The following is a 23,273-nucleotide window of genomic DNA, read 5'->3' as shown; positions in this document are numbered from 1 at the left end:
AGCCCTGTTGTTCCAAGGTTGAGCACGCATCACTATTTACCTTTGTACCACTTAGGCCATACAAACCTGTCTCAGTGTTCCCCTATCTATCTTGTTCTTCTACTTCCTCCCCATTCTTGTATTGCCCTCCCCAAAACCTGAACTAAATCCCCCACCCCAACCCCAATGTTGGGGTTACCTTGTTGTTGTTAAGTGCCATCAAGTCGATTCTGACCTATAGCTACCCTATATAGGGTTTCCAAGAAGCAGCTGGTTAGTATATTCTATTAACTCTTTCCTCCATTTAAGACAGTTCATTTTATCCTGTAATCTACCTGCCCTTCCCACCACCTGGATCTCTATTCCTCTGTGTTTACCTTCTTTCACACTGTAATTGTTTTGATCATAAACTGAACTCCCAGATCCTCTGTTCTTATAATTTTATTCTGTTCTTGACTCTTCCATTTGTCAACTGAGTTCAGAGTGATGCTGCCACGTACGTCATTCTCTAGTTCCTGTCTGTTCTTGTTGATTCTCAGTCCACAGAACTTCCTTTAGGATATTATTCATAGCAGGGTTGGCTTTTGCAATGTCCCTTAGCTTCTGTTTATCCTGGAATGTTTTGATTACACCATGGTATTTGATTGACAGCTTTGCTGGGTAGAGGATTCTTGGGTGGCATTCTTTCAGGGTTTTATATATGTCTTTCCATTGTCTTCTTGCCTGAATGGTTTCTGTTGAGAGATCCGAGCTTAATCTGATTTGCTTGCCTTTGTGTGTTACACTTCTCTTTTTCCCTTAGCTGCTTTCAGGCTTCCGTCCGTATCTTCAGTTTTGGAGAGTTTGATTATTACATGTCTTGGTGATTGTCTTTTAGGGTCTTTCCTTCCTGGGTTCACTGAGTTTCCTGAATGCTTTTATATTTTTGCTTTTCAGGATGTTAGGAAAATTTTCTTCCAGAAGCTCTTCAACTATCTCCTCTGTGGACTTGTGGGATTCTTCCTGTAGCGGAATGCACATAATTCTTAAGTTATTCCTCTTTCATGTTGTCCAAAATGAGTCTTAGGCCTTCTTCAGATTTTTTTTATCCTTTTTTGTGCTTGCTGTTCTATTTTAGTAGTGTTGAGAGATTTATCTTTTAGCTCACTAGATCTGGCTTCTATCTCTTCAATTCTACTCTTCTGGCCATTCAGTGTACTGTCCATTTCTGATATTCGATTATTAATCGTTTGGACCTCTTTCTTTAGGTCTGAATTGTTTCCAATGCTCTATCTATTTTATTTGATTGTTTCTGTAGTTCTTTCCTGACTTCTTCCTTATTTTTCTCAACTCCACTATATAGTGTTTTGATACATTTTATAATCATTTTTCTGAATTCCTTCTCAGGCATTTCCAAAGCCTGCTCATCTTCCAGTATGGAGTGTAGGTCTCCTTCCAGCTCATTTGCCTCAGTCACTTTATCTCATTTCTGGACATGTGCTGATATGGTTATCTGCTTCTGTTTTTTGGGCATATTCAGGAGATATCTGTGGCCTTAATACTTAGATGGGTGTGAAGGGTGTTTATTTTGGTATGTTTTATGCTTTCTGATTGCCTCCGGGTAGATGTGATCAGGAGATGGGCTTCCCTTTTAGCTCTTCTTCTTGAGAAATTTCAAGATACCACTGTTGGTCATTGTAATATAACTCAGGATTTAACTTTCGGCCTATTTCCTTTTTAGTCTGCCTGTCCCGTTCCACAGTCCCCATTCAGGCCTTTTTCCTATTGGTAAACAGTTCAGGGCCGGCTGTGGCCGCTTTGCACAGCCGTTTGTTTTTAAGTGGAAACTGTCGGTTTAAATTTCGAGGAGATCTGTGTGCATGCATAGTAGAACCCTCTGGGTGGGGGTGGGGGTGGAGTGTCACTCACTCAGTCACCCCCACTAGTCACCAGAATGGTGGTGCGCAGGCAGCGAGAGATACCCCAAAACAAAAAAGCATGTCCATACCTTTATCTCCGTGGTTCTGTCAGGCGTCCGTGGTTGCTCTAATCCTTTCCCCGCTTGTTCTCGCCCTAGATGGTGGCTCCAGGAGCAGCTGAGCATATTGAATTAGAAAGCAATGGATTTCTTGCTTCGGCTGCAAACTCCCCTAGCTGTAAGCCTTCCAACCTTCTATATATTATGTGGTTCAGAGTTCTGGCACCATCCCCTGAGCCTGCTTGGTCCAATATTCTGTGGTGTTGCTAACAGAGCTCCTCACTGCACTTCCACTCGATCTGCCATCTTGTTTGTTCCTTCTATGCTTACACTCTTATAGCGTCCACTGTTTGCTGTTGCTGTTAGGAGTCATCAGGTTGGTTCTGACTCAGAAAGACCCTATGCACAACAGATGAAACACTGTCTGGTCCTGCGCCATCCTTGCAATTGTTAAACTTCACCCCTCTACTGTTATCACTATGTCAATCCATCTCATTGGGGGAGTCTTTTTTGCTTACCCTCACTTTACCAAGCCTGAAGTCCTACCTCAAAGGATTAGGCCTTCTTGATAACTTGTCTGAAGTATGAGAGACAAAGTCTCATCATCCTAGCTTCTAAGAAGTATTGTGGCTGTACTTGTTCCAAAACATATTTGTTTGTTCTTCTATCAGTCCATGGTACTTTCAATGTTCTTCTCTAACACCATAACTCAAATTCTTCTATGGTCTTCCTTACTGATTGTCTAACTTTCACATGTAGATGAGACAACTGAAAATACCATGGTTTGGGTCAGGTGCATCTTAGTGATCAAAATGGTATCTTTGCCCTTTAATACTTTAAAAAGGTCCTGTATAGCACAGTTGCCTAATGTAATACGTCTTCTGATTTCTTGGTTGCTTCTTGCATGAGTGTTGATTGTGGATCTGAGCAAAATAAAGTCTTTGACAACTTCAATCTTTTCTCAAATTTGTCATGAGGTCATTTCATTTATTGATCCAATTCTGAGAATTTTTGTTTCCTTTACATTGAAGTACAATCCACACTGAAGGCTGACATCACTGATCTTCATAAACAAGAATTTTACATCCTCTTTGCTTCCAGCAAGCAAGTTTGTATGATCTGCATATTGAAGTTTGTTAATTACTTTTCAACAAATCCTGGTGCCATATTCTTAATCATATAATCCAGTTTATTGGATTGTTTGCCCAAGATATAGATTGAATAAGTATAGTGAAAGACTACAACTCTGTTGCACACCTTTCTTAAGTTTAAATCATTCAGTATACCCTTGTTCTGTTTGAATGATTGCTCCTTGGTCTATATTCAAGTTCCTCATGAGCACAATTAAGTGTTCCAGAATACTCATACTTCGTAATGTTGTCCATAGCTTTTCATGATCTACACAACTGAAGACCTTTGCACACTTTACTCTCACTAGGAAAGGTAAAATTTAAAGGGGAAAAACACAAGTAAGAGTTGGAGGGGATATGAGGAAAATGGAACTATTGGTGGGAATATAAAATAGTACAGTCTTCTGTTTCCTTGAAAATAGTCTTGTGTTTTCTCAAAAACCTTGAGATAGATTATGCCATAAGGCCTAGCAATTCCACTGTTAGGTTTATACACTAGGGGCCAATAGAACTGATGCACACAGATATAAGCACACCTAAGAGGAGTTTTGAAAAAATTAATGGGAAATATGTATTGTGAAAAACCTACAAATGGATTTCAAAATTGTTTTGCATAAAATATGCCTTTACTAACTTACTATAACATCTCAATATAGGATCTAGTTTGAGGCACTAGGAAGGTTATGCAATCAATTTGAAAACAGTGCCAATCAGAGCAACATGAATTCTGCTAAATTTGAAGCATGAACAAACATCAAATTTATGGTGACGATTAGGTGGAAGAATGGTGAAAGTACTGATGTTTTATGCAAAGTTTGTGGGGACAATGCCTCAAATAAATCACAAGTTTAAAAATGGATAACTCGTTTTAAAAAAGGACAAAGTAGAACATAAAGCTTGTAGTGGCAGACCATCCACATCAATTTGCAAGGAAACATTTAATCTTGTTCATGCTCAAACTGAAGAGGACAGATTTAATGGAAGAAAATATAACCAACACCATAGACTTGTCAAGTACTTCAGTTTACACAATTCTGACTGACAAATAATAAAAGCTGAATTAATTTTCTGATCGATAGATGCCATAACTGTTGCAAGCAGATCAATTGCAGTCAAGGGCAGAGCTTTTCCATGGAAATGTTACACAACTGGCTTCAAGAACCTGAAGGATATCTTGGAAGAACTGTAACAGGAGATAAAACATACTTTACAAGGCTCTACCAGTACAATCCTGAAGGCAAAGAACAATCAAGAAACTATTACCAAGAGGTGGAAGAGGTGCAGTCAAAGTAAAAGTGGTGACTCAGAAGAGGACACAATCACATTGTTTGCAGTCAAGTAGGCAAAAGTAACACCAGGGATCTGGGGACTTCCATGCCCATGTTAGCAGACAGGGATCTTGGAAAGTACATACTCAGACTGATTACAAACACTGCCTCATGCCCCATTTGCTTCAAATTACAGGTAATCCCTGTTACTGAGGAGTGATAGACCATTATGAAGCAGAAGCCCTTCTTGATGGGAAACCAGAAGGCCCATTTTTGCTCAGGGACTGCACAAGAGGACTACCTCTTCTCTGTGAGCTTCCGTCACTACAACAGATCCCTGCATGCCCAAATTGAACAGTGGAATCACAACTTTATTTGTAATGCACATGACCTATGTATGTTTCACTCCTCCACTGTGACAGGTCTTATTGTGGAACATTATAAAGATCCCAGTTCTTACCTATTTTTGAACCACTGCTTACTATCTTACTCAGTAGGGACTTTAGTTTTTTGCAGATGCACTACTTATGATAGGATTGATGGGCTCGCTCCCCTTTACCATTAAAAGATTAAAAGAATATCATTATAAACAAAAAGTTAAGAGTTCGCTGATTAGAATGAGAATCAGTCAAGGTGAAATAAAACTCTCCTATCCTAGATCTGCTTCTATGCGCACCAAGCAGTACAACTAGAGCAAGCCCACATATCAGTGTTAGGGCTCTTTCAATACAGTGGTTAAGCTTAGTGTTAGTATCTATCAGACACGGTCTGCGGTTACTCAGATAAACGTGATGCCTATTTAAATAAGCAGAGAGAGAACTACAGGTATTCAGTAAAGCCTACAAAAATGCTTTACCTACTGAGTTAAAGGTTTGGTTTTTAAAGACTGTCACAACTGAGTGGGAAGTTTGCTATTAAGAATTCTATTTCTTACTGAAGAACAAATTATTAATATTGAATGGTATTTCAACAGTGTGACTAATGTTTGAAATTATGTTTTCTAAGAATTTTTCTATAACCTTCCAAAAGTAGTGATGTTTGTAGATACTGTAAACCAAGCTTCAGAAGTCCAAAAAATGAAGACTGCCTTCCTTTTAGGTAAAAAAAAGCAATTTTCTGGCCACAAGGGCGTAGTGCAGTTCATTTACATGTTGACAAAGTTAATAGTCAGTCTTCTTTCCTCTTCTACAAAAGGTACTGTTAGTTAAACCAAGTTTTCTAAAAAGTAGTTCTTAAAATTTCAGATGTATAAGTTAGTAGCAGGATTTTATTTAAAAGCCTTAATGTTTTTAATGAGTACTTTAACTTTAAAGAGACATTTGGAATATCTGTTGCTGTGTCGTCCTGTGTGTGTCTTTCAGTTGATATGCACACAGTTGGGTTGTTGATTCATTAAAGTTGGATCTTTCTTTATGCTCATGATGTGTTTGAACCATGAAGAAAATGAGACTAAAAGATGCCCAAACAAGTCAGACAATAATAATTACAGTGCTTTGTGATGTTGAAGATTATTGTTAAACTGTAATTAATTATTTGGACAGCCATATTTATCCCTGTTATAAAAACTCTTATAGCTGAATTGCTTAAATATAATTTCTAGAATTTCCATGCAGTTAATTTTTAATAGAAAATTTGAAAATGAAATTACAGATTTAAAAGGTACTTAGGCAAATCTGCCACACAAACCTTTTTAAAGTGTTGAAGAGCAAAGATATCAGCTTAAGGACTAAGGTGCTCCTGACCCAAACCAAGGCATTTTCAATAACCTCATATGCATGCAAAAGTTGGACAGTGAATAAGGAAGACCGAAGAAGAATTAATCCATTTGAGTTACGGTGCTGGAGGAGATTATTGAAGGTGGCATGGGCTGCCAAAAGAACAAACAGATCTACTGTTGCAGACTGTGTAGAAGTTCGAGGCCCACTCGGCCCACAAGTGTCGCAGGCCACAGGCTCTAAGGAACGAATTCTGGCCACTGGCAGTCATGGCAAATTGTTTTTCATCTTAGTGTTCAGTTATATTTATTAATTACAAATATGAGCCCTTAATGTCCACAGATAAATGTAATATTTTCCTAAAGCCCAGACTGTAAAGGTTTCAAAGGTCAAGCCTACCTCCGAAGGATTAACTAAAAATATCTTAGCTACTTCCCGGGTCTTTGTTCTACAGACAAAAAAGCCATCTTCCCTAAATCTGTCCCAGGTGTTAGCTTTTCAGCCATGTTCCTGAAAACCTGGCTCAGGAAGCCAAAACAGTGGGACTCTGCCCAAGCCTTTTGTCCTTCCCTTTCACCTTGCCCCAACTGAACTCAGGGGCTATAGATATGTTAATTGAGCCTGAGAAACCAAGTTGTGGGTCTGGGATTAGAACCAGCGACGTACGATGTAAAGTTACCTGAATGTCTGGAAAATTACTGATGTTACCTGTACCTTGTCTTAGTCCCTCCCAGCTTGTGTGAAGCTCCTCCCCTAAATAAAACAGAGGCCCAGGCCTGCCCAGGTGTGCATTACGGGTTGGAGGGCATGCAGTAAAGTTGGCAGGGCAGTGAGTTGCTGCCTGCAAAGGCCACGATGCCTATAGTCCCAAGTCTGCCCACCAGTGATGCATCCACCCTGGCTTTGGGGTGTCTCTTTGTCTCCCTCTGTTTGTCTGTCTGTGTATTCTTTTGCTATCCCTATCGGCGCTGGATCTCCACTTCTCGTGAACCAAACACTTGTGAACAACACAACTATGTCGAGGTCAGTCCCCGACATAAATGGCGTCTGAACAGGGGCCGTCCCCGACAATCTACATTGGAAGAAGTGCAGCCAGAGGGCTGCTTGGAGGCCAAGATGGCCAAACTTCGTCTCTTATACTTTGGACAGATTGTCAGGAAAGACCAGTCAATGGAGAAAAATATCATGGTTGATAAGGTGAAAGGTCAGAGAAAAAGAGGAAGGCCCCCAGCAAGATGGACTGGCAAAGTGGCAGCATCAATGTGCTGAAGCATGGCAACAATTGTGAGGTTGGCCCAGGACCAGGCAGTGTTTCGTTCTTTATGCACAGGGTCGCTATGAGTTGGTACCAACTCGATGGCACCTAACAACAACAACAAATCAATCCATGGTATCTGTAAATAACGCTACTTAGCACCTTTTTGTCACTTAGAAGAGTATGCAGTACTACCTGAATGAGTTCTTTTGGAAGTAATACCAAGTTCTAGTGTTTGCTTCTTAATATTGAAATGAATTTATAGTTCTGCTCCAGACCTTTTGCACTAAAGTTGTGACCCTCTATCCTTGTACCTATTTGTTCATATGCTCTGTAGCACTGGTGAGTGCTCCTTTGTTTCCTTACCTGCTGCTACAGAATGTTATTTTATATCCCTATGGCTATTTGCCAAGGCCACTAAAGAGAAAAGCCATATTTGTATGCAACACTAACCCTTTGATTGCTGATGTTTCTGCTTGCTGTGCCTTATTATGGTTGCTTTTCGCTGCTAATAAAGTATGTTTGGTGTTTTCCTCGTTAAAAAGTTAAATAAAATAAAGGTGGTCTGGTCAAGAGCACATGTTATGGCAACAGACTTTGGGGATGCTCAAGGCATTTGCTTGTTAACTTTCTGAAGGGCAAAAGAATGGTAAAATCTGCTCATTGTGAGTGTTTTGAGAATGTCAGCCATAGCTTCGGCAGAAAAATACCTCGGAAAGCTTCTCCAAAGAGTCCTTCTCTTACAACAACAATGTTCCTGCTCATTCCTCTCATTAAACAAGGTCGATTCTGTGAGAGTTTGCATGGGAAATCATGAGGTATCCACTTCAGTTCTGTTTTGGCTCCTTCTGATTTCTATATGTTTCTTAATCTCAAAAAAAAAAAAACCTTTAAAGGGCCCCGATTTTTCTTCATGTAAAAAAAAACCAAAAACCTGCAATGACATGATTAAATTTCCAGGGTCCTCAGTTTTTTAGGTTCTCACAGTTGGTATCATCACTTACAAAAGTGTCTTGACCTTGATGGAGCTTATGTTGAAAAATAAAGTTATTATTATTTATATTTATCTTTTAATTGAAGTCCCTTTATATCACAGTATTCACAGTAGCTAAAAGATAAAAACAAGCTAAGTGACCATCAACAGGTGAATGGATAAGTGAAATGCAGTATTTTATATATATATATAAAATATACACACACACACAATGTAATATTACTCTTCAATAAAGAAAAATGAGTTCCTGAAACATCTTCAAACAGGGATGAATCTAGAGGATATTATGTGGAGTAAAATAAGTCAATCAGAAAAAAAATATGTATGTCTTCATGTTTATTAAAGGGCATGTATATATATATATATATACAGAAGTTACTGTTCATTAGTAATTACCAGAGGAAATGGGGTGGGAGGGTGGGGGCAGAAAAGGGAGAAATACTCCTTAGGGAGTAGTCACTTTTTGCTTAATGTAATGGGGAAGGAGGAGTCCCTGTCTGGCGCTGTAGTATAAGAACTAGACTACAAGATCAATTTGAACCACAAGGTCAGTAGTTCATACTCACTAGCCGATCCATGGAAACCCAATACAGGGTAGCTATGAAACAGAACCAACTCAACAGTACTTAACAACAACAACACTGGGGAAAGTAGCATCAAATACAGAAGAAATTCACATATGACTGATGTAACTAATGTCAATAAGCTGTAATGGATGAATGGTCAAATGTTAGGTTGTATATGGCTTTGCAACAATAAACAACCACCAAAAAATGAGGGAGGGGCTATAGATGCTGATACTAACTAGACAAATCCCATTATACCTTTAAGTTTGGGGGTTTACAACCATACAACCATGGAATAATCCAATCAAACGCTATAATATAGTTTTTAAAGTTTATGTTCTAACTCCCAGTATTGTAATTAGTATCTGTGATCTTAAAATTTTCAGTGGCTGTACAACTATTACTCTTTATTTGTCTGGAACAAAAAAGCAAGAGGGAAACCTGGGAATCATAAGGAAATAGACCATAGAACTAAATGTGTGTAAGAACCATTGTCTCCTCCACCCTGAGACCATTAACAAATGGTGACTAGCTGCAACAACAACAAAAAAGAACATTCTGATCAAGAATGTCTTGATAAATACTGAAGAAAAATATGGAACAGAACTTCAAATTCTTAAAGCATCCAGACTTATTCTACTTATATAGAGTCTGGAGGAGTCCTTGAAACTATCGTCCTGACTTACTTCTTCAAAACTTAAATTGAAACTATCTCCTGAAATCATCTTTGAACTATATATATATATATATAGTAGGTTTGCCCAAAGATTAAAGATTGCCACCCTTAAGTATTGTATTTTCCTGATGAAAATAAATAAATCACATTAAGACCACAGGGAGTCCTGGTGGCACTACGGGTTACACATTGGGCTGCTAACCAAAAGGTTGGTGGTTCAAACCCACCAACTGCTCCACAGGATAAAGATAAGATTGCCTGCTCCCATAAACATTTACAGTCTCAGAAACCCTATGTTTGGGTCACGCTGAGTCAGGATCAACTTGATGGCTAGGTTTTTGTATAAAATTAAAGGGTCAACAGGTCTGGTAAAGCACAGATGAGTAGGTTTTCAGACAGGGAGATTGTTTTCAGCAATAAAAAAGAAGTTTGTAAAATAAAAAACAAGTTATTGAAAATTTTTAAATTAACGTTTATTGAGAGAAAAATATGCTTTAGGCTTCATTCCAAATACCTTACATATTTCTTATGCTCACACAATTAATCTTCATGATAACTTGATGAGATAAAGAATAGTCCTATAATCTCCATTTTACAAATGAGGAAATTGAGGCAGAAATTTAGTTAAGTTTTCTAAGAAAATACAGAATTAAAGTGCAGGCAATCTGGCACTGGAGCTTTTAGTTTTAACCACCCTGATAAACTATTTTACATTTAATTTGATCTTCTTAAATAAAATACACTTTATAAAAACTTAATATTTAGTTTTTACTTAAGATGTAAGGAGCCATGGAAGTATAATGATTCAGATGCTAACTGAAAGGTCAGTGGCTTGAACCCACCAGCAGCTTCTTGGGAGAAAAGATATGGGGATTTGTTCCCATATAGATTACAGCCTAGAAAATCCTATGGGGCAGATCTACTCTGTCATAGAGGTCACTATGAATCAGAACTGACTCAATGGCATACAACAACATTTAAAGATGTGGTAAAAGCGCAAGTAGTTATGCAACAGTTTTATAACTACAGAGATATTTGAGCATATCTCTGTTTAGAGATAAAGAAAGAGAAAAAAGCAACCACCAAAACAAATAGAAAAAGAAATTCGAGTTCATTATCATTTGTATTTTTCTGTTATTACAGACAAAATTTCTGGTGTCAAATTCTGTTTCTGTGTGTCTTAAACATTAATGAAGCATAAAAGAAATACTCTTAGGACTTTCTACACCTAACTGTTCACTGCTTACCTGAAATCCATGCTTGCCTCTCCACCAGGTGCTTAATACTTTCGGGGGCATATCAATAACAGAAACAATGTCTCCCACCTAGGAAAAGAAAGTTTTAAATAAAATGTTTTAAGACATATTTTAAACCCATGATTATATTTATAATTTAAATGAGAACTCTGCAAAACGGTAAAGTACTATCTTATTCTCTAGTAATATCTAGAAAACCTGCTGTTTTGTTGTTCGATGCCATTGAGTTAGTACCAACTCATAGCCACCCTAGCACAACAGAACGAAACACTGCCCAGTCTTGTACCAATCTCACAATTGTTGCTACACTGGAGCCCACTGTTGCTGTTACTGTGCCCATCCATCTCCTCCTTCATTAAAGAATTCAATAATCTCACCATTTTTTTAAGGTGAGGGCTGCAAAGAATTAAGTTGCACAATGAGTCTGATCCAATGAACTGTGGCAACTTCAGGTTTGTGCTATAACATTTTTGAATGATAGGTGTCATACATTCATCAGTTCTGTCAAAGTACTATTACTGCTGGCAGTATTAGACTCCCATATAGCATAGTTCCAAATATTTAGATTTAGAAAAATGAATTTCTGTAACTGCTATCTTTAGTGAGTACAGTTTTAAATACTTGCATTCAGAAAACTGTTAATTTCTACAAAGAGTATATTTTATGAGTGCTTATCATATGCTAAGCACTGTGCTGAGCACTTGATATATATTTTTTAATCCTAGGAAGACGTCTGATGTGTCTAACATTTCTGGGTTATTCTTATTAAGTGGAAATTTTGATGATATTATACTTTTTTCAGGAGCCCTGGTCGGACAGTGGTTAACTGCTAACTAATCCTAGGAAGAGGTCTAATATGTCTAACATTTCCGGGTTATTCTTAGTAAGAGGAAATGCTGATGATATCAAAATTTTTTCAGAAGCCCTGGTGGGACAGCAGTCAACTGCTACCTGAAATGCTGGCTGTCCAAACCCAACAGCTGCTTCACAGGAGAAACTGTGTAACTTTGCTTCTATAAAGATTTACAACCTTAGAAACCCTCTGGGGCAGTTCTACTCTGTCCTCTAGGATCTAGGGTCACTATGAGTTGGAATTAAATCAATGAAAATGGGTTTTACACTTCTTTCAATTAATGGTACAATGTAACATTTCCACTAAATAGCTTACTTTCTTCATTGCAAAGAAAACCTAGTTAATTTTTAAACTTGTAAAAACTCATAAAATATGAATATTTACAATGATACCTTTATGTATCAATTGAGGTTATATTCTTCAAACAGAATAAGTACTAAAACATAGATGAGTTATGGTATTAATGCATATTATAGTCTTTTAGGAAATTTTCTTTGTTTATGCACAATTGGTTTTTCACGTCTTAAGTAAGCCATCTTCATAAAGCCATATTTATTCATAGATATAGTATCTTTCAAAACTTTGTACAGAACCTGAAGACAGTTCAAATTCTATATAGAACAAGTTTAGACTGTTCTTTCTTAAACTGAATAACTGAGCTTTAGAGGGAGAAACTTAATTCCTCTCTTTTTATATCTGATAGCAATAAATGTTCATTTTGCCTTTTATCTGTTCTTTTGCTCAATCTTTCAACAAACATTAGGAAGAAGATATCATTGGATATAACACAAAGAAAAGACTCAGATCTTGCTGTCAAGATGATGATCACTACTTATTGGGAGACAAACATAACAATTATGATTAAATGCATTCAGTGATATGTCAGAGATAGGCTATGAGCTATTTCCATGGATTTGGGGCATGAAAATCAAGGGTTACTCCCCAGAAGAAATGAAAAATACAGACTGAGTTTTCCAGGATGAGTACAATCTTCAAAGAAAAATAGAGCATATTCCAAGCTGATATAAGCTTTATTTTCATTTTAATTACAAAATTATTAAAACAGAGATGAGGCTGGCAATGTAGCAAGGGCCCAATGACAAATAGCAGCCTTTAGTTACCTCTAAGGTCAGTTCATCAGGGGCCCGAGCAGTGTACCTCTTGATGACATGGGCAGCACCAACAGCTGGTGTGTTAATGGATGACTCCTCATGAACAAGAAGGTGATTCCCCTTATTGTCAATCTGTAATAAAGAAAATGCTTTAGAAGATGTTTAACAACATGAGACTGGTGTTTCTTTGACTATGTACAGAACTTCAAACTGATTTAGAAAGCCACTGTCTCGGAGAATCTTTAAGAAAAAAACAACAACAAAAACACAGAAAACTAACACTGAGTATTCAATATATGTTAGTCATTATGCTGTGCATGTAACTATATGATGAAATTCTCATAACTGTAAAATGTAATTATTATCATCCTTATCACTGTTTAAAGAGCTCCAGGGGCACAGTGGGTAAAGCACTGAGTTGTTATCACCAAGTCATTGGTTCAAACACACCTTGGGAGAAAGATGAGGCTGTCTGTTCAATGTAAAGAGTTACAGTCTCAGACACACTAAGGAGCAGTTAATTCTGTCTTATAGGTTCACTATGAGATGGAATCAACTCCATGGCAGTAGGTTTGTTAAAATGTGAAGAAGCTAAAGTTAGAAGAGGTTATACAATTTCTAAGAGATTGAATAATTTGTCCAAGATTAAATATTAAATAATGGAAAAGCCAAGATCTCAAGGCAAGTTGGCATGGTTCTAAATTCTACAGTCTTTCTACTTTTCATCCTGCCTTCCCAATTTGCACTGGAGGGAGAAAAGCACACAATTATTGTAACTCTACATATGCAAATAGAGTCATAGCACCCTCAGACACCCTATACAGGGTCAATGTGAGTTGCAACTAACTCTATAGCACTTAACGACAACAACAACATAGCAAATAAGAATACATTATCGACTATATTTACTGACAGAAGCCCTGGCAGTGCTGGTTTAATCATTGGGCTGCTAAGGTTGACAGTTCAAACCCACAGCTGTTCCGTGGAAGAAAGATGAGGCTGTCTTTTCTGATAAAAGATTTACAGCCTTGGAAACTCTATGGAACAGTTCTATTGTGTCCTATAGGTTCACTACTAGTTGGAACTGTTTTGTTTTGGGGGAAGGGTGTTATAATTACTGAAAAAGCCCTGGTAGGAAAGTGGTTAAGCTGCTAACTGAAGGATCAGAAGTTAAAACCACCACTACTCTCCACCGGAGAAAGATGTGCTTCTGCAAAAGATTCCAACCTTACCCTATGGGCAGTTCTTCTTTGCCCTATTTGTTTTTGCTTCATATTTACTGGATAGTCATGGTTCACTCAAGTCATATTCCTATATCAAACATCTTTAAGAACTTAATTTTCTGTTGTCCATAAATGAATAAAAATACTTGCAATTACTAAGTCAATTAAAAATACACATTTTTCATATATAATTAAATATGTATATTGATATTATAAACATCAAAACAACCCATATAAACTGACATTCATAAAATATATTCATTTTCTGTAAATCAAAGAAGGAAAAATTTGAAAGAAAAAATGTCTGATTTCTAAAACTCAATAGTCATTGATACTTCCTCTTATATTAAATTCCAAATTAAATTGCTTAAGTAGAAAAATTTACAATAAACTTTATCAGTGAATTAGGAAACACTGAAGCCACAGTGGGCTAAAGTAACTCCACCTTGTAAGTAAAAAGATGGTTAGTGTTAACCCTTATCTACACTTCCCTATAGATAATTCAATAGTTAAGGTTCACTCTGAGGGGTATTACAGGACTGAAGTTCTGGAAACTCCTTGGTCTTCTCCCAAGCCCAAGACCCCTATAACTCTTCCTTCCCCTTTTCATTCAGGGAAGCAATCTTTGAAAGACAGGCAAGTCCTTCTGCTTCCTGAATATAAAAATATATTAAACATTGTTTGCTTCTTGAAGTCCTTGGTGGGTTCGTGTAGTGGCCTAAAACATAGTAGCCCCAACAGTGAGTTTGGGAAGTCACATTCCTTTCTTGAGCTTTTACTTGGAGGGTTACTAACAGTTTGGCCAATTAAGGCACCACTGACCACCATCCTCCAGCCAGCATGTAATAAAATAAGCCAGACTGGGAACACTGAGAAGGAAGATTAAGGCAAGCCCATAACCATTTTTCTGTGATGCTCCAGATCTGGGAGAGATTACAAGAATGTCCACACTCTCTTTTAGTATGATATTCCTACTGTCCTTTACTGGTGGGTATGTTGCTTTTTCTGTTTATTGCTTTGTTTTATGTAATGCTGTTTTTAAAATGTTATGCTGAGGCAATAGCACAGAATATCATAAGGCAAAACATGTTGTTGTTGTTAAAGGAATGCTAATTCAGCAACTTCTACGATTGTGAGAAAGATTGAGAAAACTACAATATGAATTCAAGGAAAACACAGACAAGACTAGAAACATTCTAGAAACTAACTGACAAAATAATTGGAAAAATGGGAACCACACAAAAACAGCAATTAGGAAGCCAAAGACTGATACTAATACTTCATAAATAGGAAATAACACTGAAAGGGCAAGGAAATAGAATTGAATCAATGGAAAGGCAAATTACTAGAAGAGAAAACTGCCAATATTCATCTTCTAGAGGAACAATTATAAAAAGCACAAAAAAATTTGAAGAAAGCATAAAAATTATGTCGGACACTGTCAAGAGGAATAACTATGTGCAATAAGATTCCTGGTGTGGCGCTGTGGGCTAATGTGTCAGACTGCAAAGTCATTTGAACTACAAGATCAGTAGTTCAAGCTTACCAGCTGCTCCTTGGAAACGCTATACAGGGTGGCTACGGGTCAGAATCTACTCTATGGCACTTAACAACAACAACAATAGGAGGAAGAGACAAAAAAAAAAAAAAATACTGTTGACAAATTGTTTGAAGAAAACTTCCTTAATATCAGGAAAAATGAGAAAATGAGTCATTTAAGACACAGAAAGAACTCCAAACAAGATAGATGCCAAAAGGAAAACACCATCCCATATTATAATCAAACTTTTCAAAACCTAAGCAAGGAAAGAATCCTGAGAGCAGATCATGAAAAGCAAAGTTACCTACTAAGAAGAACTAATAAGACTAAGCTCTCATTTCTCATCAGAAATCATGCAGGCAAAGAGATAATGGTATGAGATATACAAAACTATGAAAGAAACAATTTGTCAAGCAAGATTCCTTGTTGTTGTTGCCATCAAGTTGGTACCGACTCATAATAACCCTATGCACAACAGAATGAAACACTGCCCGGTTCTGGGCCAACTTCACAATTGTTACAACACTTGAGCCCATTAATGCTGCCACTTTGCCAATTCACCTCACTGGGGGTCTTCCTCTTTTTTTCCACCTTACCAAACATGATATCCTTCTACAGTGACTGGTCCTTCCTGACAATATGTCCAAAGGATGAGAGACCAAATTTGGCCATCCTGACGTCCAAGGAACACTCTGGCTGCACTTCTTCCAACAAAGATCTGTTTGTTCTTTTGGCAGTCCATGGCACTTTCAATATTATCCTCCAACACCATAACTCAAAAGCATAAATTCTTCTACGGTCTTCCTTATTCACTGCCCAGCTTTCGCATGCATATCAAGCTGACATATTTGCTCTTTAACACTTTAAAGGTCTTGTGCAGCAGATTTGCCTAATGAAATACGTCACTTGATTTCTTGACTGGTGCTTCCATGAGTGTTGATAGTTGATCCAAGAAGAATGAAGTCCTTGACAACTTCAATCTTTTCTCCGTTGATAAGAATGTTGCTTATTGGTCCAGTGGTGAGGATTTTTATTTTCTTTACATTGAGATGCAATACATACCGAAGGCTGTGGTCTTTGATCTTCATCAGTAAGTATTTTAAGTCCTCTTCACTTTCAGCAAGCAAGGTTGTATCATCTGCATATCGCAGGTTGTATCAGAGTCTTCCTCCAATCCTGACACCACATTTTTCTTCATATAGCCCAGCTTCTCAAATTATTTGCTTAGCATACAGGTTGATTAAGTATGGTGAAACAATACAATCTTGTTGCACAACTTTCTTAATTTTTAACCATTCAGAGTTTCCATATTCTGTTTGAACAACTGCCTCTTGCTCCACATACAGATTCCTTAGGAGCACAATTAAGTGTTCTGGAATACTCATACTTCGCAATGCTGTCCATAGCTTGTCATGATCCACACAATCGAAAGCCTCTGTGTAATCAATAAAGCACAGGTAAATATCTTTCTGATATTCTCTGCTTTCAGCCAAGATCCATCGGACATCAGCAATGATATCCCTCATTCTACGTCCTCTTCTGCATCTGGCTTGAACCTCTGAACTTCTCTGTCAATGTATGCTTGCAGCCGTTTCTGTGTTACCTTTAGTAAAACTTTACTCTCATGGGATATCAAAGATATTGTCCGATGATTTCCACATTCCGTTGGGTCACCTCTCTTAGGATTGTGCATAAATACGGATCTCTTTCAATAAATTGGCCCGATAGTTGTCTTGCAAATTTATTGGCATAAATAAGTGAGTGCTTCCTGGGCTGCCTCACTTTCTTGAAAGATTTCAATTTTTATTCCATCAATTCCTGGTACCTTGTTCTTTGCCAATTCCTTCAATGTACCTTGGACTTCCTCCTTCAGTATCATTGGCTCTTGATCATAGGCTGCCTCTTGAAACAGTTGAACATTAACTATTTTTTTTTGGATCATAGATCCAGAAAAACTGTCCATCAAATACGATGGCACAATTAGGTCCTTTTCAGACAAACAGAAATCAAACAAACTTGTAAAAAACTTTACAATAAAATACTAAATACAATAAAATACTAACTACAATAAAATATTAAAGGGAGTTCTCTGCACAGAGAACCAACAAAAGAAGATACAACCTGAGACTCTTATGCATGACAGTATCACCTAGTCAGAACCCAGATCCGCTGTTGTTAAATGCTATTGAGTTAATTCCAACCCACAGCAACCCTGTCTAGGGTTTCCAAAGAGCAGCTGGTGAGCTTGAACTTCAGACCATGTGGTTGTAACTTACTTTGCAGTCCAGTGTATTAATCCACAGCGACATACTGGGACTCCCAAAGCAGATACAGACGTATGCAAAGTGAAAAAGAACTATAAGACTGACAAAGAACTAGAGATACAATCTCAACAACAACAAAAGGTCCATAATATAAAAAGAGGGAATAATGTTATAGAACTGCCAAATGAAGAGGAAATCAAAATAAATTTCAAGAAAAATAAGTAAATAAATAAAAATAAACCTAACTGTAACCCTAAAAATGACCAACCCATACCCCTAATATCAATCTTAGTTCTAATCATAACCCTAACAATAAATGAGGCCTTGTTGTTGTTGTTCTTGTTATGTGCCATGGAGTAGGTTCCGACTCACAGCAACCCTGTACAGAGTTTCCGAGGCTGTAAATCTTTATGGAAGCAGAACATGCCTCATCTTTCTCCCACAGAACAGCTGGTACTGCTGACCTTGTGGTTCACAGCCCGATTCGTAACCACTACGCTACCAGCCAAGATCTAGCCATAGTCTCAACACTAAACTTCACTCCTTATTCCACTCCTGGCTCTTCTTTATTGATGGCAGTGGGTCCCTCTTTCTAGGCTTACGTCTTTCTCCTTTTATCTTTGAAGGATTAAAGGCATTGTAAATTAAACTTTGGGAAGCTCCCATCCATGGGATCAGTGTCTTGGTGGGATTACGGGTGGAATATCCACACTTAATCCTTTTAGTGGGTTATAATATGAGGTCATATCATGGCAGATTCATCACATAACTGAGAAATCACTAACAATCATGGTCAAGCAAAGTTGACATATTTCCTGGGTGGGGTGGGGTGTGTGTGGCAACACAAATTAATCCATGACAGTAATTTAAAAATTTGGTGTTCTATCTTTTGTTGTTGTCAGGTGCCATAGAGTCGGAACCTACTCATAGCAACCCCATGCACAGCAGAATGAAACAATGTCCGATCCTGGGCCAACCTCACTACCGCTGCCACACTTGACGCCATCAATGATGCCACCTGGCTGATGCATCTCATCTCGTTGGGGGTCTTCCTCTTTTTCTCTGACCCTCCATCTTACCCAGCATGACATCCTTCTCCAGCGACTGTTTCCTCCTGACAATATCTAAAGCTTTCTAAAAATAAGGTTAATCATACATTATACTATTATCGTCTAGAATTAAAAAAATAATAATAATTAGCCATATTTGGCTTTGCATCAGTTTATAATTCCCACGAAATACTACATTTAAATTAAATGTTATTATAAATTATAATCATGTTACTACTTTTATCATCTACAGATAAGCTTTTGCTTTAATCATTTATTGAAATGATTAACAAACATTTTCAGGAGCAAAAAACCCACCATACCTAGAAAAGGATTGACAGTTTGAACTTGGAGCATACCTAGAAAAGGATTGACAGTTTGAACTTGGAGCATACCAGACTATATCATGATTTCCAGAATTCTTGAGGATGACAGGGTTCACAGACTACAACTGATCCAAAGGTTGTTGAGAACAGAAATAAGCCACTGAAAAGACTAAAATATTACTATGGGTTTTTAGATGGGAATATTACAAGTGTTTAAAGGTTCTATTTTTCTAGATATAAAAAATATTACACATGTGTTCTGATTGGTGACCACCAATAAGGGGAAGTGAGGAAAAACAGCAATGAAGCTGCGAGCTAAGCCCTACAATGTTCAATAGACTCCTGTGAGCCCAGGTGAAGACCTGGTTGGCCAGCAGTTTGGCAAGACCTGGGGACTCTTGGGCCCAAAATCAGTGACATAGCCATAGAGGACTAGAGTGAAGAGTGAAGCATCCAGCTGATAAGAAGATAGGGCATATGCACAAGAACACCCACACTTGCAGATAATACCCACTTGAACTGGTTTCAATGAATGCATGATCTGAGCTCAACTAGAAGAAGAAAGAAGAAGAAAAAAAGAGTAATCTGATACAATTTGATGAACCTGACCTACACCTATGGATGCAGTGGCTCAAAAGAGGGTTCAAATCTTTACAGTGAGGATCATTTCTACTCCCTCCATACACAAAGTAGACAAGGATGGGCAGCTTGGACACTGGCTTCCCAAAATGAGGGTCTACAAAGGCAAGAAGTGACTGGTTTACAAGCTTTCAAGAGGGAACCTAGATCCAGAAGGTGTGGAGGAAAGGTAGCATCTCCACTGAGTAGTATCGAATCTGTCTGGGTGGGGCTAATGAAAGGAGATGGAGATAGGTCCCTTGCGGTACAATGGTGAATAATTGTTATTAGGACTGACTGCAAGGGTTAGAAATGTAAAGGTGGACGTTTTGTAGCATAAGGAGGGGAGTGATTGACTATGCAGTCCAGGAGTGGAGGTCCCTGGAACCACCAAGGGAAAAGAGCAGAGTGTGATACCCTCCCCAAAAAAGGAGAGGGACTGTGTGCTAATAACCAGTGTGGGGGTGGAGGGGGGGGGGTGGAGGCTTGCAGGGTATACCCTTTGGTTGATTTATGATGCAAGGAGGGGATTGTAACCATGGCAATGAAAGGATATACAATAGGGTGAATGTAAAGCTAATGTTCTCCCATGTAAACTATCACATAATTCACAATAAAACATTTAAAATATATATATTAAAGCTAATGTTCTCCCATGTACACTATCACATAATTCACAATAAAACATTTAAAATATATATATTACATGTGTTTTAAGGTTCTATTTTTCTAGGTATAAGAAACCATTTTTCTCCTGATTTGTATAATGAGTTTACATTTCTAAGTCTCAGATTCAAACTTTTGGATAATTAGGTACAGCCTTCAAATGATGTTATAAATATCCAAATGGCATTTGGCAGAAAAAAAGGTTCCCTATCCCTGCTGTATAGGGTTTCCAAAGATCAGCTGGTTGAGCTTAAACTGATGACCTTGCTGTTCAAACTGACATGATGATCCACTGCGATTTATCCTATAGCATCACAACAGGACTGTTATATTGCTTTAATCATGTATTTTAAAATGTATCTTTCTAATTAAACCACTTTCTTATGTTTTTGGTTACCCAGGCTGCCTAAACTTTACATTTGTTTTTACAAAGTGCTGTAATAGTTTTTCATAGGTGAGAAAAATCTGATCTCTAAGCTTATGTGACTTTATTCATAGTGTCATACATTAAAAGAGACATCAGAAAAATTCAATCAGAACCCTGTTTGAATAAACTGAACTTTGCTGAGTGTAATTTTAAATAATTTGTCACAGAATATAGGACTTTCCGGACTTGGGGCAGAAGTGCTCTGTTGTTGTTGCAAGTAAGTGCCTTCGAGTTGGTTTCAACTCATTAGCGACCCCGTATAGGGTTTCTGAGGAGGAGCTGGTATATTTGAACTGCTAACCTTGGGGTTCACAGTCCAGTGCTGATCCACAGCACCACATCAGAAGTACTGAAGTGCTCTAGTGGATAGAAACAAACAAGCAAACAAACAAACAAAAAAACAACAACGGCTATTTCCAATGTCTTGGACTTCTGAGATCATTGGACTTTATTTCAAATCTCCATCACTTTCAAGTTTGACAATTTATGTTTATGGACTGGTAAAAAAATTTAGTTTAATAACTGTTTTCATACCCTTAACTTTTTTATTATATACCTTAGGTTTCTACCAACTAAAAAGCTATTTTAGTGAATGAATGTTATTTAAAATAATTATTTTATGTCTGATTCTCATTTCTCTTTTTAAATAATTTCATCTCATAACTTAAGTTTAACTATTTTTTGTAACAAAACTTACACATAAACCTTTCCATGTGTCTAATCACAGTTTTCCTTTGTATATATTTTTCCATCAGTATTTCTGAATCTATACTATTTGGCTAGAATTATGTTAGAATTATGGAATTCTGTATAAAGTTTACTTATGTAATTTCTCAGGAAGCAAATATGCTACCATGGAGTCAATCAGTACATGAGTTAGATCATTGTCATAAAGAATAATAATATTTTTTATTTGGATTCTACTTATAATAGGTCTTTCAGTGTGTTAGAGGAAAAAAGATGGCTCTGACTGAGGTGATATGCACTTGGCTCTGCTCAATTCTACAATATGCTTGATGAAGGCTTAATCCTGTTTGAAGTCCAGGCAAAGAACCATATGGTACCCAGTGAGTTTACAGAGCTTGCAGCCATCTTAAAGGCCAGCAAAGTCAAGGTTGTTGTCATGGATATGATTGTCCTCAATCTCTAACCAAGAGAAGGGAATATGCTAGAATATAAAATGTAAAGGCATTTTGTCTGCCAAGGATTCCAGCCAGCCAGAGCTTAATTCCATCTAGGTTTAACTGCTGAGATGCCAATTTTTCTTGAGTACCTCCTGCAACTCTGACAGACAAAACTGCCAGAGTTAAAAGCAGAGTGTATTTGGAAGTAAGTTTGGGGCCACTTTCATTTCACCCAACCAGCACAGGAAGAACAGAAACTTCCTCATAAGAGCTTTCCTAGATATACCCATTAATGGCTGGTAGCAACTTCAAAGCTTGAGAGACTCAGAGATAGTCTGTAGGCTTTCTTATTTACAATAGTCCCTTCTCTGCTTCCGTATGTCCAGCATGCGTATGTGATGCACTGCTCCTGTCATTTGTGATTATGAGAAAAGATTCCTTGATTCCTTCCCTCTGTCCAATAAAAGGTCATCTGAAGGTGTTTCCTGTATACTAAGAGACTAATCTTATGATCTACATAGTCCCTCAAGTAGGCTCAAGCTGAGCCTCTATGAAATGGTATATGGGAGACCATTTCTAAAAAAGCCTTCATCACCTTTTTCAGTCATGACTGAGATACACAAGTGAAACTAGGCTAAATCTTTGAACACTGTATTAAATTGCAGGAAACAATACGCTTCCCTTTATTTGCCCTTCCCCTCTAATACCCCACTTAATAGGTTCCCACCAAGAGACCAAGTCCTTTTAAAAGTTTGAAAACATCAACCCACAGGGAATCAGCTGACCCCACAGTGGGAAGGGCCTTACAAAATTCTCCTGACAATGGACTCCTCCTTAAAACTGGCTGGAACAAAGACCTGGGCTCATTATATCCAGATGAAGAGAGCTCCACCAGAAACAGTCTACAGTCAGCTCCCAGATTCCTATTCTTGCCATCCCCTCGGAGACTAAAATATTTGTCTAAGAGGCACTCAAGTCAGCAAGATCAACTGCTTAAGGTTGTTTTCTTTTTTTCCAGTGAAGTAATGAAAACAAAACTGAAATCCCCAAATATTGCAAATAAAACGACAAAGAACCTTAATGAATTCCCAACCACACAATGGCAAAAAAAATCACCAAAACCAACAGGAAGTAGCTGATTTTTATCAGTGTGTAAAACCCTCAAAAGCCAGTTTCCCTCACAAGTCCCCATCTGTGGCCCCAATCAGCAGGAGGTAGCTCAATGAGAACGTCACCCTACTTCTCAAAAATGGGAAACTTAAAAAAAAAAAAAAA

The 23,273-nt window shown here is 37.7% G+C and overlaps 1 protein-coding gene across 1 annotated transcript in view; it reads right to left on the bottom strand.

The window, feature by feature from the left end:
• The window catches only part of ARHGAP32 (Rho GTPase activating protein 32), a 325,690-nt gene that overhangs the window by 133,895 nt on the left and 168,522 nt on the right, over positions 1-23,273 (bottom strand). The window contains exons 8-9 of the mRNA XM_006873075.1: positions 12,771-12,893; positions 10,788-10,865 (exon numbers count right to left, since the gene is read on the bottom strand). Coding sequence (XP_006873137.1) covers positions 10,788-10,865; positions 12,771-12,893 — 201 coding nt within the window. The remainder of the gene's footprint in view (positions 1-10,787; positions 10,866-12,770; positions 12,894-23,273) is intronic.

Source organism: Chrysochloris asiatica, unplaced genomic scaffold (genome assembly GCF_000296735.1).
Source record: "Chrysochloris asiatica unplaced genomic scaffold, ChrAsi1.0 scaffold00222, whole genome shotgun sequence".
NCBI lineage: Eukaryota > Metazoa > Chordata > Mammalia > Afrosoricida > Chrysochloridae > Chrysochloris > Chrysochloris asiatica.
This window is presented reverse-complemented; position numbering and strand designations above follow the sequence as displayed.